The 16,352-nt window shown below is 42.3% G+C and overlaps 1 protein-coding gene across 4 annotated transcripts in view; it reads left to right on the forward strand.

The window, feature by feature from the left end:
* Positions 1-16,352, forward strand: part of FAM135A (family with sequence similarity 135 member A) — a 156,756-nt gene that overhangs the window by 63,475 nt on the left and 76,929 nt on the right. For all 4 annotated transcript variants that reach the window (XM_070795677.1, XM_070795676.1, XM_070795679.1 and 1 more), the window contains exons 5-6: positions 14,932-15,071; positions 15,184-15,254. In XM_070795677.1, the coding sequence (XP_070651778.1) occupies positions 14,932-15,071; positions 15,184-15,254 (211 nt within the window). The remainder of the gene's footprint in view (positions 1-14,931; positions 15,072-15,183; positions 15,255-16,352) is intronic.

Consider the following 16,352-nt stretch of genomic DNA (forward strand, 5'->3'; position numbering starts at 1 on the left):
GTTAAAAAACTGAAAGAGGTAAACTCTAGGATCTCAGCACGTGTTGATGTTGGGAGAGACAGTCCCTGAATGAAGAGGAAGCTGACTGGGGCCGTTTTCCTGCCTTTCCCTATGCCATGTATAAGGGCCAGCCTTGCTTGTGCACCGGGAAGCTGATTGACATGGTTTTGCCCTCTTTAGAACCATCTTTGGGTCTTTCCTTCCCCAGTGAAACCGCTTTTCCCTTCTAGCATGGGTGTTCTGTGGTAAGCATAAGAGTTAACTGCACATACGTGTTTGAACTAGTTTTTCAGTGCGTCATAGAGACCAGGCATAGCCTGTGGAGCAAACAGCAGTGGCATTTACTTCCTGAACAAATTATTTATGTTCTCAGAGCCTTGGTATCTATAAAATGGAAATTAATCCCTGCCCTGTAAGATTGCCTGAAGGATTAACAACAATATATGTAAAACACAGTGCCTGGCACATAGTAAGTGCTCTATGCTGCTGCTGCTGCTAAGTTGCTCAGTCGTGTCCGACTCTTAGCGACCCCATGGACTGCAGCCCACCAGACTTCTCCATCCATGGGATTTTCCAGGCAAGAGTACTAGAGTGGGGTGCCATTGCCTTCTCCCATGGTAGCTAGTAGCTGTAGTGAGAAGGAATAAAAAATAAGAAGTAATTAAAAGTAAGTTATTTTTCTTTTTATTGAACAAATTTAACATATTTATTGAATAAATGTAACATGCAAGTTTAACATTGTGTACAAGTTATTTTGATATATTTATATATTGTGATTGCCATTGTAATAACATCTATAACATTACATAATTATAGTATAGTATTGTCTTTATTCATTATATTGTTTAGTATATCTGTATGGCTTATTTACTGCTCATTTTCCCCTCAACTTATTTCACTTAGCATAATGGGCTCAAGGTCAATCCATGTTGTTGCAAGTGACAGGATATCCTCCTTTCTTGTGGCTTAATAACATTGCATTGTGTATATGTCCACCACATCTTCTTTATTCTTTCATCCATTAATGGGCTCTGTGGTTGTTTTCACGTCTTGAGTATTGTGAATGATGCTGCAATAAATACAGGAGTACATAGATCTCTTCAAAATCCCACATATTGTAAAGTAATTAGCCTCCAATTAAAATAAATAAATTTATATTTTAAAAAAATCCCACAACCATTGCCTTTGGATATATGCCCAGAAGTGGATCATATGGCAGATCTATTTTTAAAATTTTTTTCCTGTATTTCTCTAAATCAGATTTTTTTTTTCATTTTTTAATTTTTTGGGGAACTTACATATTGTTTTCCACCATGGTCAGACCAGTTTACATTCCCACTAACATCTTGTGAGCGTTTCCTTTTCCCCACACCCTCTCTAGCATTTATTGCTTGTAGATTTTTTGATGATGATCATTCTAACAGGTATGAGGTTCACTGTGGGTTTGATTTGCATTTCTCTGATCATTAACCATGTTGAGCATCTTTTTATGTGACTGTTGGCCATTTTGGCATTCTTTTTGGGAAAAAATCAATTTAGTTCTTCTGTATGACTGCTATTTTTGAGGAGGAAGAAAGGGAAATTGTACGAAATTCAAGCAGTAACATGCAGGGAGTCTTATTACCAAAAAAACATATTCTCCAATTTGATAGCAGCTTCACAACTAGATAAACATTTGGACTAATAAGAAATCAACCTGGTTTAACAAAAGGAAATTTTCAGCTGTTTGTATTTGACCAGTGTTTTTCTAAAGCCATCTCTTCTGGATAAGATTCTTTGTGTATATGTATTGCATTCTTCTTCCTACCTACTACCACCCAGTGCTTTTATAGTGGTTAAAAAAATTAATGTCAAGAAAAAAAGGAAGTCTGAAAGTGAAGGCTAGTTATCAGAGTAAGGAAGGGTTGGCCCAGTGCTTTGCCTTGGGAGCAGCTAACTGACCACTTGTAATAAAGCATCAGCATTTTGAAATGCTGCTACAAGAACCATCTCTCTCCCTGCTGTTAGCTGTCTCCTTAAGTTCTGCCTACCCACCAACCTTTTAGGGCCTTCCTTTGAGAGTCACTGAAATGTTGTGACAGTTTTGCTGAATTGTGAAGGTTTTCATGACTTGACCCCATCCTACATGTCTGACTTTTATTTCCTACCATTGTCTCTGTGGATTCTCTGGAACAAATTTGCTGGGTTTTCACCTCCCTTGTATTCTGTGCACCTTCATCCTCCTCATTGTCTCCTTTATTAACCCGTAAATGACTTCCATAAGCAGTGACAATAGGCCCCATTGTCATAGCACTTTCTATAGATCTCTTTCAGCTCTTAGCATCTTGTAAATTTTTCCAGTTCATAAATGGAATTCTAATACAAACAAACAGTAAGAATCATTCAATAAAAATGCTTTTAAAAATGAAAGAAGTTTAAAGAAATATATAGCTGGAGGCAATTCATACTATGTCATTAATCCATTATGGTTGCTGCTGCTAAGTCGCTTCAGTCGTGTCCGACTCTGTGCGACCCCAGAGACGGCAACCCACCAGGCTCCACTGTCCCTGGGATTCTCCAGGCAAGAACACTGGAGTGGGTTGCCATTTCCTTCTCCAGTGCATGAAAGGGAAAAGTGAAAGTGAAGTCGCTCACTCGTGCCCGACTCTTAGCGCCTGACTCTTAGCGACCCCATGGACTTCAGCCTACCAGGCTCCTCCATCCATGGGATTTTCCAGGCAGGAGTACTGGAGTGGGGTGCCATTGCCTTCTCCATTACTGTTACCAGTAATCAAATAAGTGTGAAAAGAAACAACTGTGAAAGGAAAACACCATGAAGTTAAATCTTGCCATAGACTCTGCATAGATTGTGAGACTTGAGTCCATTTGGCACACAAGCCTCCACATTCTTTCCTTGGATTCAGCAGCTTCCTCTGTCACTGCCATTTGCTGTCTTTTTACCTGGTTGAAGAGACAGTGATAATTACAGCACCATTTGCTTTGGTCTCCGGAAATAATGAGTCAGGAGATTATCGCATTGTACTACAATTATTTGCTTGAATGTTTCTATCCAAATTAGATTGGGAACTCTGAAAACAAGAGCAGTATTCTTATTTATGTTCATATCTCTTAGTTCCTGATATTTTAGAGGCAAATTATGGTTGAATGAATGCTCGCTTGTTCATAGAATAAAGGATACAAATGCTCACTGTTTAACCAAAGGAAATGGAAATGCACAAAGATGGTGATAAGAATAAAATCTGAATTGTCATGATTTAATGGAAATAAAGTCTTTCAAAGTGTAGGATTGGTGTTTGGGGTTAGACGACTGATAGGCAAAGTGAAAATAGAATCATTTCAACAAGGAGATAGAGCACTAAATTAAGACGTTCGATGAAAGTTCATTTATTCAATAAATACTTGCCGAGTACCTATTATGTGTAAGACATGGTTCTCACTCACAAATTAGAGCAATGAAAAATGTTTATGTGGTTCCTAATCTCATGCAGAGAGGTTATTATCAAATAAGTGTTGAAAAGTAGGGAAAGGTTCTGATTCAAGACAGTGAACTTGAGTACAGTGTATATCTGGGTCTTCTTGTTTCCAAGAGTCCTTGGTAATAGCAATAGAGAAGTATAATAAGGAATAACAAAAATATTAAAGTGAGTTTTGAAGGACAGGAAGCAGAGTGGGAGCTGAATGACCTTTTCAGGACACTTTTCCCCCCAAGAGTGCAGACAGGAATAGCAGACGAGAGAAGTGAGATGGGGGCATGAAAACAGGGATAAATAAAGGTCTGTAATTGGGTCAGCCAGGCACCCCAGGCCCAGGGCACAATGTCAGGAATTAATGTTAACCTTGGGGAGCCTGACAGGCTACAGTCCATGGGGTCACCAAGAGTTGGACACGACTGAATGACTAACACTTTACGTTAGGACAAAAATCCCAAAGCTTTTGTCTATAAATAAATTGCCATAGATTACTTTATTTTCTTGGGCTCCAAAATTACTGCAGATGGTTACTACAGCCATGAAATTAAAAATGCTTGCTCCTTGGAAGAAAAGCCATGACAAACCTAGACAGCATATTTAAAAGCAGAGGCATTACTTTGCCAACAAAGGTCCATCTAGTCAAAGCTATGGTTTTCCAGTAGTCATGTTTGGATGTGAGAGTTGGACTATAAAGAATGCTGAGTGCTGAAAAATTGATACTTTTGAACTGTGGTGTTTGAAAAGACTCTTGAAAGTCCCTTGGACTTCATGGAAATCAAACTAGTCAATCCTAAAGGAAATCAGTCCTTAATATTCATTAGAAGGACTGATGCTGAAGCTGAAACTCCAATACTTTGGCCATCTGATGCGAAGAGCCTACTCATTAGAAAATGCCCTGATGCTGGGAAAGATTGAAGGCAGGAGGAGAAGGGGACGACAGAGGATGAGATGGTTGGATGGCATCACCAACTCAATGGACATGAGTTTGAGCAGGCTCTGGGAGATGGTGATGGACAGGAAGGCCTGGTGTGCTGCAGTGCATGGGGTCACAAAGAGTGGGACACGACTGAGTGACTGAACAACAATGTAGGTTACTAACACTCCAGAGTAAATCACACTTTTTTTTTTAAGTGCATAACATGAAATCTCCTCTAGTAACAAACTTTTCAGTGTTCAGTAAGTGTTTCTAATTGTATACACATTGTTGCATGACTGAAACTGTAAGTTGAGCATGGTGAAACGTAAACTCTTCATCTCCCCCAAATCCCAGCCCCTTTCAACCACTCTGCTTTCTGCTTCCATGAGTGACTGTTTGAGAGCCCTTGTGTAAGTAGAATCATGGCAGTATTTGTCTGACCTGTTGTATGCACTTAGCATAAGTCCTCATCATTCATCTGTGTGGTAGCATATGACAGGATTTCCTTTATTTTTTAAGGCTGAAAATATTCCATCTTATATCTCACTTTCTTTATACATTCAACTGTTGATGGTCATTTCAATTGTTTCCACCTCTTGAGTACTGTGAACAATGCTTCAGTGAACATAAGAATGCAGATATTTATGTCTTCAAATCTTTTGTATAAATACCCAGAAGTAGGATTGCTAGACCATATGGTGGTTCTATTTTTAACTTTTTGAGGAACCTCCATACTGCTTCCACAATAGCTATACATACCATTTTACATTCCCACCAGCAATGCATACAAGTTCCCATTTCTCCACAAGTGCTGACTGTGGACCTTGCCTTCATGAAATTTCTGCTCCTTCCTCTTGAAAATTTCTTCTTTTCCATCTTAATTTGACAAACTTTTAATTTTTTTTATTTTTTTGCTTTTTTAAATTATTTATTACATCAAAGACAAATATACATATTTTTAGGTTTATCATATTCATGCCTGGGATCTTCTTTTTTTTTTTTTTAATTTTATTTTATTTTTAAACTTTACATGCCACCAAAGCCTTTCCTGATTCCACTGACCAAGTTCATCCTCATCTTATGAGATGTCATGGCTCTCTGCTTCTCTGTAAAACTTAGTGGAAATGCAATTTACAGAATGAGGTGAGAGCAGAGAGAGTGGTTTTTTGGTTTGATCTACTTAGCTTAGAACAATGCATGACATAGAGTACCTTTACAATAAGCATTTAAAATTTTATTGTGAAATGTTCAGACATTTTTGAAGCTAATATAAAACATTATTTTATTAAGTGATAAAAAAACACCCAGGTGCCTAACCCTTCATTTAAGAAATGGAATATTACTAGTACCATAAAGGCATCCTGAACACCTCTCCTGACTTTTGTGTTAATCATTCTTTTTTTTGTTTGTTTATACTTTATTGACCTACGAGTGTCTGCCATGGACAGGTCTGGTTGAGTTTGGAAGAACTGAGTAATAGCACAAGCCTGGTGTAAGGGACACTGCTATTTGAAGAAGCATCCATGAGAAAGCCAAGTAGTCCCTGGTTGTGGTGTGCTTCTGCATACTGAGGGGCTTCAGGATACCTCTAGGGGAGTTAGTAGGCAAGGTCAGGAGTGAGTTGTATGAAACACAGAGCTCACACATCCAGGGCTTCCTCTAAGGTTATGGTGTGATGGAGCACTGGATGTACAATGTATGAGACAGGCTGGTGTGCATCTACCCTTACTACTCAGTTTTCCTTCCTGCAACTCTTAGACTTGAGTAAGGCAAAGCAGAAAGCCACTGTGAGATGTAAAGACTGCCTTTGTATGATCTAGGCTCCCATAGGGCGGAAATGTCCTGAGTATATCTTCAAACACAGCTAGTGCTGAAAGGAATCTGGCCAAGCTTTTAATTTGTCCTTAGGTTATTTAAAAAAAAAAAAAAAGGCACCATGGCAGCAGAAGTCTTTAGGATGGTAGACCTCAACATAGCTGTCTATTCTGAGCACACTGATCCTATCTTGATGCATCACCTCTATCTAAGACAAAGGACGTCTTTGGAAGCGTCCTCACCCTCTTCCTGCCATTCCCTCGGCCTCCCTTGTGCATTGGTCTTCTTCCCTTCCACCTGTTTTTTTCTCCTGGTTTTCTGTCTCATTTTGGTGGAGCCTGTTCTCCAACATCTTGTTGGGAAAAGTGGCATACTTTTCTTTCAGACATGAAGAAAAAATTTTAATCTCTGAAATGTCTTTATTCTACTCTTAACATGTGTTTAGCTGAGCATGGAATTCTAGGTTGGAAAGGAATTCTCTTTGCTTCAGAATTTTGGGAATGTTGGCCCCTTGTCTTTTGGGGTTGCAGCTTGGCTGTTGAGAGCCCCGAAGCTCTAGTTGCTGGTCAAGGAATGTGATCCTTACCCCTGTCAAGAATCCTGTGGGACTCTCTCTCTGTTTCTGTGGCCCTAGCGCACATGATGATGCCCCTGTGGTCTCTCAGGCTCACTGGGCCTTTTCTTCCAGAAGCACATGGACTTCAGTTCGGAGAAATGTTCTGTTTGTTATTTTTTCCCACCTGTTTTCTGTGTTCTTTCTTTATAAAACTTCTGTCCTTTAGATGGTTGATCACCTTCACTGGTTCTCATAGTTTTTAGTATTTTTCCTCTTACTTTTTTTCCATTTCTGTGTTTTTGTTGTACTTAATAGGTTTTTTAATTCAACTTTAACCCCTTTTTTGAGATTTTTGGCTTTCTCTTTCTCCCTTTTTCTTTCTCTGTCCCTCCTCACTTCCCTGTTTTTCCTTGCTCCCCCTTGCCCCATCTTTTCTTTTAAAATTCAAATCCTCTTTTGTTTTGTTACTGTTCCTTTGTGTAGCAACATTTTCCTTATTAAAAATTTATTGTATTGAAATATAGTTGATTTCAATCTTGTGTTAGTTTTTACTGTACAGCAAGTGATATATATATACAGGTACATATATGTGTACTTATATGCATTCTTTCTCATATTCTTTTCCATTATGGTTTGTCACAGGATAGTGAATATAGTTCCCTGTGCTGTGCAGTAGGACCTGGTTGTTTATGCATCCTATATACAGTAGTTTGCATCTGCTATCCCCAGCCTCCCAATACATCCCTCTCTCGCCCCCAGTTATAGCAGCATTTTCTTATTTCATGAATGCAATGTCTTTTCTCTGAGAACAACACTGATAGATTTTTAAAAATTTCTCTCTACAAGTTGCTTTTCTCTCTGCTTTGGTTTCTAACTTGTGTGTTAGAAGCCTTCTTCAGATGTCTGATTGTCCTCAGGTGTCTGCAGGAGGAGACAAGGAAGCTGATTAGACGTTTGGTAAAGCATACCTGGGACTTGTGTCTTTGAGCTTCATAGTGGGTGATGTTGGTGAGCCGATTGCTAAGGAATCTGTGGAGTCAGCATCTATAGATCTTATCTAATAAAATAAATTTACATAATACATCTATTATAGATATACCAACTTGTCAGATTCCCCATATCAAGAGTTGTGGAAAATCAGATTTTACCTTGTAAGTTGTTGAAAGTAATTCTCCATGGTTTCCCAGTTTTTGTACATCTTGTGAGCAGAGACACTGAAAGGCTTTTGTTCCAAATCATCTTTTTAAAGATGTTGCTGTAGTAAAGAGCTTTGGGAGGTGTAAGTAGTGGCTCAGACAGTAAAGAATTTGCCTGCAATTCAGGAGACCTGGGGTTTGATCCCTGGGTCAGGAAGATCCCCTGGAGAAGGGAATGGCTACCTACTCCACTATTCTTGCCTGGCATGAATAAAAGAGGCCAGCAGGCAACAGTCCATAGAGTCACAAAGAGTCAGACATGACTGAGCAACGGACACACACATACACACTGACAAAGATAAGGTCTGGCTCCAGTTCAAAGTTTACACAGGTTTTTCTTCATTTCAGTTCAGTTCAGCTGCTCAGTTGTGTCCGACTCTGTGACCCCATGAATCACAGCACACCAGGCCTCCCTGTCCATCACCAACTCCCGGAGTTCATTCAAACTCACGTCCATCGAGTCAGTGATGCCATCCAGCCATCTCATCCTCTGTCGTCCCCTTCTCCTCCTGCCCCCAATCCCTCCCAGCATCAGAGTCTTTTCCAATGAGTCAACTCTTCGCATGAGGTGGCCAAAGTATTGGAGTTTCAGCCTTAGCATCAGTCCTTCCGATGAACACCCAGGGCTGATCTCCTTTAGGATGGACTGGTTGGCTCTCCTTGCAGTCCAAGAGACTCTCAAGAGTCTTCTCCAACACCACAGTTCAAAAGCATCAATTCTTCGGCACTCAGCTTTGTTCACAGTCCAACTCTCACATCCATACATGACTACTGGAAAAACCATAACCTTGACTAAACAGACCTTTGTTGGCAAAGTAATGTCTCTGCTTTTGAATATGCTATCTAGGTTGGTCATAACTTTCCTTCCAAGGAGTAAGCGTCTTTTAATTTCATGGCTGCAGTCACCATCTGCAGTGATTTTAGGTTTTTCTTATAGCCCCTTAAAAAAGATAGAGGTTTCCTAAGCTTAGAGTTCCTCAACTGTGACCAGAACCTCACTGCATGAATAGTATTGACCTGTGTCACATCCATGTTCCTGGGGAGAGAACAAGGGGAACTGACGTGAACTTGAAACTCAGGCTATTGCTGTGTATCTCTGGCCCAGGAATCCCGTGTCTCCTGCCAGCACCGTGATACTGTGGCCAGCTAGCTTATTGGTTTGCAAGTAGGGTTAGATCTTAGACTCACCACAGTTCCTCAGATACCAGAGAAGGCTAGCCTGTTTCCTTCCTAGAAAGGAAGAATCTAACTGCCAGCCTTCTGGGAACCCGAGGAGGAAGAGCTCTGCGAACTTCTGCATCCAGGGTCAGGATCTCTCTGCTCATACCTTGGTGCTTTCTGCTTTGCCATTCAGAGGGCTCTGTTTCACCCTCTCCAGGGAACAAGCTTCCAGACTTCTCAGGTGAAGGGAGCCCATAGCAGAGAGAGAATGTGGGAGTGCGTTCCGTTCCTTCCTGAGAGGTCAGCTTCTCTGTTAAGTGTTGCCTGGCTGCTCTGTTTAAAACTGCTGCCTTTCTCACCTGCTTTCCTCTCTTTACCTTTCTGTGCAGCACTTTACTGCCTTCAAACACACTGTGTCATTTTTCTTATTTACTATTTTTATTCTCTGTCTCCCTTCCCATTAGGATGTGAGCTCCAAAAGGTCAGAGGTTCTTATCTCTTTAATTTTACTGTTTATCTCTAACACCTAGAAAGTATTATGTGATGACTAATGGATTATAATAATAGCTGTTGTAATAGGTATTCAGTAAATACTTGTTGACTGGATGAGTGAATAAATGAATGGGACTGTGCTGCCTTTTGCCCTTGGCTCCTGATTTGAGAATAAAATTTAAAAAGTTTATTATGTAAATCATTGGTACATCTTTTTGAAAGCTTTAAATATTGATGTTAATTGAGACAGAGGTGACCCTCACAGAAGGTTACTTACTATCATTCCAAAGCAGTTTAGGATAATTTATTCTCTGTACAGTTTCTTATCCTGTACTTTAGAATCCCATTCAGGGCATTCCTAACAGTGGGATGTTTCAGTTCAAGCACTTCTGTCACTCTCACTCAGTAGTGCTGGATGTGCATAGTTTGTTGGCAGAGCTAGTGGGATTTACTGAAGATCGGATGTAGGCGTAAGAGATTAGTAATGGTCGAATTAGGGCTAATAAGTGGCAGAGCCTGAATTTCAACCACAGTCTGTCCTTAACCATGAGGCTATGCTTCTTGGATAAGAAAAAAACAGCAAAAAAAAAAAGACTAAAAGGGCATGGCCCATGAGGTAGGAGCAAAACCAGGAAAGTGGGACATCCAGGATGCCTTCAGGAAGGAGAGAGTGTGTCACTGATCAGAGGCGGACTATAAGTCAACCAAGATGAGCTCTAAGAACGGAGCATTCCTTTTAGCAAAGTGGAGGTCATTCTTTGGTCTTGATAAGAGCAGTTACTTGGTCAAAGTCTAGTTAAGTGTGGATGAATTATCGCTGTGTAAGAATTTACCCCCAAACTTAGTTTAAAACAACAAGCATTATCTCACAGTTTCTTTGGATCTGGAATCCGGAAGTTGCTCAGCAGCTTACGTCTGGCTCAGGGTCTCAAGAGGTTGCAGTCTGTTACCTCTGCTGTGTCCACACAGATCCTCCTGGGACTTTGTGGGAAGTGGACACAAGGATGTGAAAGCCACACAGTGAAACTCAGGGTGGGGGCATCTTGAAGACCAGCTGTCATGAAATGGGTTAAAGAGAGAAAGGGGGGAGATGAAGCAGGGATGTTAAATGCAGAGAATTCTTTGAGGCGTTTGCCAGAAAGGGGATCAGAGAAATGGGGAGCTTGTCCAGGGGGTGTCCGTGGGTAGATGCCCTAGTGGAGCTTATATCTTCTTATGAAATAAGAACCAAACTTCTTGGTTGAGACTGAGGGAGAGGAGGAAATGTATGAAATAGTCATCTGGGAAAGTGGAGAGAGAATGATTCTGAAAATGTAGTGTGACTACTCAGCAGCACTAAGGAAGGGGTGCTGATGACACTGGATCATGGAGTTTAAGTAAAAGTTGGGGAGGGAAGTGAGGACTTGAGAAGAAGCAGAGGGCTGAGAAGAGTAGGATTCGCAGACTCTCCTCTTTAGAGGGGGGTCAAAGGATTGCTCAGAGAAGGCAATGGCACCCCATTCCAGTACTCTTGCCTGGAAAATCCCATGGATGGAGGAGCCTGGAAGGCTGCAGTTCATGGGGTCGCTGAGGGTCGGACACGACTGAGCAACTTCACTTTCACTTTTCACTTTCATGCATTGGAGAAGGAAATGGCAACCCTCTCCAGTGTTCTTGCCTGGAGAATCCCAGGGACAGGGGAGCCTGGTGGGCTGCTGTCTGTGGCGTTGCACAGAGTCGGACATGACTGAAGCAACTTAGCAGCAGCAGCAAAGGATTGCTGAAGTGCTGGTCTTAGATAGAATGAACTGGAAAGAAAGGCCGGGGCATGAGAGAAGGTGTTGATTGAAATGTAAGTTACCAAAGGATTGCAGTCATTGGTCATGTAAAGCTTTAGGGGACCAGACTAGGAGCAGGAGCTAGGAGGGCTACAAGGCAAGAAACCTGAGGGAGGGGAGGGGATGAATTGGGGTGATTTATCACCCACATTGATGCCTGGAGTTGTTTGGTATGAAGTAATGGCAACTCAGTCCAGAATTCTTGCCTGAAAAGCCCCATGGACAGAGGAGCTGGAGGGCTACAGTCCATGTGGTTGCAAGAGTCAGACACGACTGAGTGACTAAGCACGCATGCACACACAACCTTGCCTTGAGTGCTAGAGCCTTCAAGCATAAGGGCTTCCAGGAGTCTGCAGGTGGTGCTGCCTGACTCCATGCCATTCGGAGGTGGTGGAGGTGGCCATAGGAGGCACGGAGCCTGTCTCCAAGCACCCATGGGCACACAGGAGCTGTGGGCACATGGGAGGGGATCATGGAGGAGGAAGAAGCCCTGCTCCGGAGCTGAAGCCATTCTGGTGCTTTCTGCGGTGGCAGATTCTACCTCTGCATTATCTGAGTGCTTTAAGTTTTTCTTTCCATTGAGGAAAGTTTCTTCCTCTTTTCACCTCTGCCCCTTTATAGAAGTTGAGTTTGTGATCTACTCGATTTCCTTTATACATGTGTGAAGGGAAAAGTTGTAAGTACGAGACAAAGCACTTCTCTCCTGAACTGTGCTCCACCATCCCCAAGCACTTCAGTGTGTATGTCCTCCAGACAAGAGAATTGTCCTGTATAACCCAATGAAAGCATCAGATTATAAAACTGACATTGGTACTTCCTTGCCAGCGTATACTCAGACCCATTGAAGTTTGTGACCTCTCCCCATAAAGGCCTTTGCAGCAAATGATCCAGTTCAGAATCGTGCCCTGTAACAGGTGCTGTGCCTCGTGGGTCTCTTTCGTTCTGGAAGAGTTCCTCCGTCTGTCCTTGACTGTCAAGACCATAATGTTCTTGAAGACTGTAGTCCCGATAGTTTGTAGAAAGTCCTTCAGTTTTCATTGTTCTGTGATTCCCTTGTGGTCTTTGATAGGACTGTCTCAGGAGTGATGCTGTGCTCATCTCACTGTATCTAATTAGGTGGCACATGCCCTCAGTGTGTCCCATTCATGTGATGTTAACAGATCATTTGATTCTCTGTCACTTCTCCACTATAAAGTCACTCTTTTTCCCTTCAGACTTCTGGGCTTTTATTTATTTGTATCTGTGGATTTGTGAATTTCTCTTATTATCCAGTGCATGTTAATCCATTTCTCTCATAATTTATTTTGATGTTCAGTTGATCCCAGATCCAACCAGGATAGCCCCTTCAAGCTGGCTTCCTGTTCTTTTGATGTGTCCCCTCATTTTTCTAGCACTTACTTTCTGATGTGAAATGATGGGCCAGGCTTGTCTTGTCCTGTGTGTGCCCAACTCTGGAGTCAGCCATTTCTCCAAAGCCCTGGTTCCTCTTAATGAGACTAGTGTTAGGAGCCAGTACTGGGGTTGTGTTCTCAGCCCCTTTGAGTGGACAGAGCTGGTGAGGATCTGTATACACACACATGTATTTATCATACGTGGACACGTTTACACCTGTTTTTCTTTAGGCATATAGAAAACCTTGTATTTGCATCAGTGTTTCTAATTCTCGTCTAGTGCTGCAGGACTCACTCTGTAGTTGGGTCTCCTTTCCGTTTGTGTCCCTCCTTTGCCTGGAGGTTTCAGTGAGGAAGCTGGCTGTCACTGTCCTTGAGGCCCTTGGTTCCCTGTCAGTCTCTTCCATAAGCAGGCTGCTGTGCCGTGCCCGCTCCCTCGTGGACGCGTCTGCGCGCCTCTGGGGCTTCAGCCCCTCACGCAGCTCCTGTCCCGTGACCCTCCTCACCCCACCTGAGCCTTTCTGTCCTCCTGCAGGCAGTCTCCTCTCCTCTCTCTGGCCGTGTTGGAGTGCATCAGGCTGCCGCTGCCCACACCCACCTTCACACTCAGGTGGAAATTTCATCCTTTTGCAGCTGCTCTGCCAGGGTGCCCCTCTGCCAGGACCCCCTCCCCTGCAAGCCGTAGGTGCCCTCTCGTGCAGTTGCCCCCTCATCTTGCATGAGTGCCCAGCACCCTGCTCTGCCTGGACCGCCATCCCCTCCTACAGAGGTGCCGACATGACCCCATGGGGGCACCCTCCTTGCTCCAGGTGGACTCTGGTGTCACACTCTGAGTTCTCTGCCTGCAGAGGTGCCCACTGACCAACTCTAGCTTCTATAACTGCTTTTTCCATGTTACTTCTGAAGGATATTTCCCTGGAGAAGGAAATGGCAAGCCACTCCAGTGTTCTTGCTTGGAGAATCCCATGGACAGAGGGGCCTGGAGGGCTACAGTCTATGGGATTGCAAAAGTCGGACACGACTTAACAACTACACCACCACCACCACCACCATTTCTGGAGGATAGAGTAATAAGACAGCAAGTAGGCTGTTGGGATGAGCTGAAACCAGCAGCCTGGAGGCGGACTACCCTTTCCAGTGTGCAGTTTTCCTTAAGATGCTCTCATCTCAGACACCAGCTATGACAGGAGGATCCACAGGCTACCCTCACTTCTGATCATGTGGCTGCAAGTTGGGAGTCCTGATCTCCCCTCAGGTTCAGTGATTCACTAGTAACTCACACAACTCTACTTGTTATTAAAATTCTGTTACAGCAAAGAGATACAAAGCAGAGCCATCCAGGAGAACAGACGCATTCAGCCAGGTCTGGAGGGCCCCAGATCTGTGAAGCTCCCATTGTTCTCTCCCCAGGGAGTCAGGAATACATTTCCCACCCAGGAAGCCTGTGTGATAACACAGAGAAGGGGCCATGGCTCAGTGTCTCGCATTTGTTGGTGTTGCGTTACGTGGGCACGACTGATCGGCTCAGCAGCCACATGACTTGGTCTCCAGCCCTCTTTCCTCCTGGACGTTGGGCGTACAGCATGAGGCTGAAAACCCCAACTTTGCAGTCGCATAGTTGTCTTACGGGTGTGGCCAGTCCCCATTCTCAGTCACCTCCTCATCGTATACTCTCTGGGCTACCATGAATAACAGACACTTCTGTCACTGAGAAATTCTGGATTTAGAGGCTAGCTCTCAGGAATTAGGGAGAAAAGCCAACCAAATTCTTTATTCCCAGGGCTTAGAAGTTACTTCCTAGCAACCAGGACAAAAGCCAACCAGATTCCTCTGGCATATGAATGAATTGTTCACTCTTAAATTCCACCTTGAGGTTTCTCATTTACCTTCTCAGATTCAAATTAGTTGTACAAGAGTTCTGTAATGGTTATAATGTTCTTCTCTATTCATTTTTATCATAGTAATTAATAAACTTTCAGAAATGTTCCAATACTGCTATATAAAATAATGGTGTTGGAGTTGTATAATCTAACGTATAGTATTTTGAAATAACCACAAGTTTTAATTATACTGTATTTTGCCTTTTACCTGTCAATTGCATATCTTGTCTATTTTAGGTATGACTTTAGCCTTTCCAGCTTCAGTTCATGATTCTCTGATTTGCAGTAAAACATTTCAAATTCTATATAAAAATGAGGAGGTTGTTTTAAATGATGTCATGATCTTCAAAGTTAAAATGTTGTTGGATGAAAAAAAGGTAAACATTTCTTCATATATATTTAGATAAATATTTTCATAAAGCCTCAAGGCATATTTCTAACTTTCTATAAAATATTCAAAAGGCATCTCATAGTCTGATTTCTCTTCAGATTGAAGAAACCCTTGAGGAAATGAATTTTCTGTTATCCCTGGATCTACACTTCACAGATGGAGATTATTCGTGAGTAGGCTAATCGAACAGTTAAAAATCTGTAGTCATGTGTGACTGTTATCTATCCCTATTAAAGTCCCATTTTCTTCCTGGAACCCAGCCTACCCTCTTTTTATTTATTTTGAACTTCTCCCCCTTGGGAGAGTCTCATGGGAATGGTTAGTCCTGGTTTTTTGTGCTCATGCTGGTTCCAGGAGCTGCAGGTAGCAAAGCCAGATGAACTGAAGAAACATGAAACAGCTTCTGAGACTCTTGGACATTGCACTGTTGACACAGCACCACTGCCTTGTGGCCTTTAAACCTGCCTTAGCTCTGTTCCACTGTGTCACTGGCTACTCTTTCTTGGTGGCATGAGTGATGCCCTCTTCAGGCGGGGCCTTCTTGATCTTCAGAGAGTTACCGAGACTTGTGACTCTTAGACCTGACAGCTGTTTCCAGAGTCCATGAGGAAGATTTAGGACCGGCTACCCTGGTTCAGGAAGATCCCCTAAGAGGGAAACGGCAGCCCACTCCAGCATTCTTGCCTGGGCAATCCCATGGACATAAGAGCCTTGCGGGCTACAGTCCATGAGTCACACACGACTTAGTGACTAAAACAACCCTAAACTTGTCCACACATCTGGACAAGTAGTCACACATTTTAGGGACAAGCTGTGCTTGTATCCATTTAAAACAAGAAACAGAGATCCATTTTACTATTCTACTTTTGTAGAAATACTTCTTGAAAATTGTATACAAATTCAGGCTACTTGTGGCATAAATGTCTAGGCAGCCACAGTACTGAGAGGTCTGATGTGAGATGCCCTCTTTACCACTGCAGAGGAATAAGTCTTTACATGGTAGCTGCTGCTTCTCTGAAATACTTGTTTATTGCAGAGAAGTCCTTGAGGGAATTCTTTCATAAACCAAGTCAGGATTCTATAAGCTGAAATGAGTACATAGTTCATAGCTGTAGGTACATATTGGTTAAAAATACGTATATATTTGGAAGTAATTTTCATGGCATTGTTTCAGTTTTTGTATGTATAAATCTAATGACTAAATATCGATGATAAAGTATATACTAATTACTTGCTTATTTTTGAGCAACATTTAATAACAAAATTT

Source organism: Bos indicus, chromosome 9 (assembly GCF_029378745.1).
Source record: "Bos indicus isolate NIAB-ARS_2022 breed Sahiwal x Tharparkar chromosome 9, NIAB-ARS_B.indTharparkar_mat_pri_1.0, whole genome shotgun sequence".
Classification (NCBI taxonomy): domain Eukaryota; kingdom Metazoa; phylum Chordata; class Mammalia; order Artiodactyla; family Bovidae; genus Bos; species Bos indicus.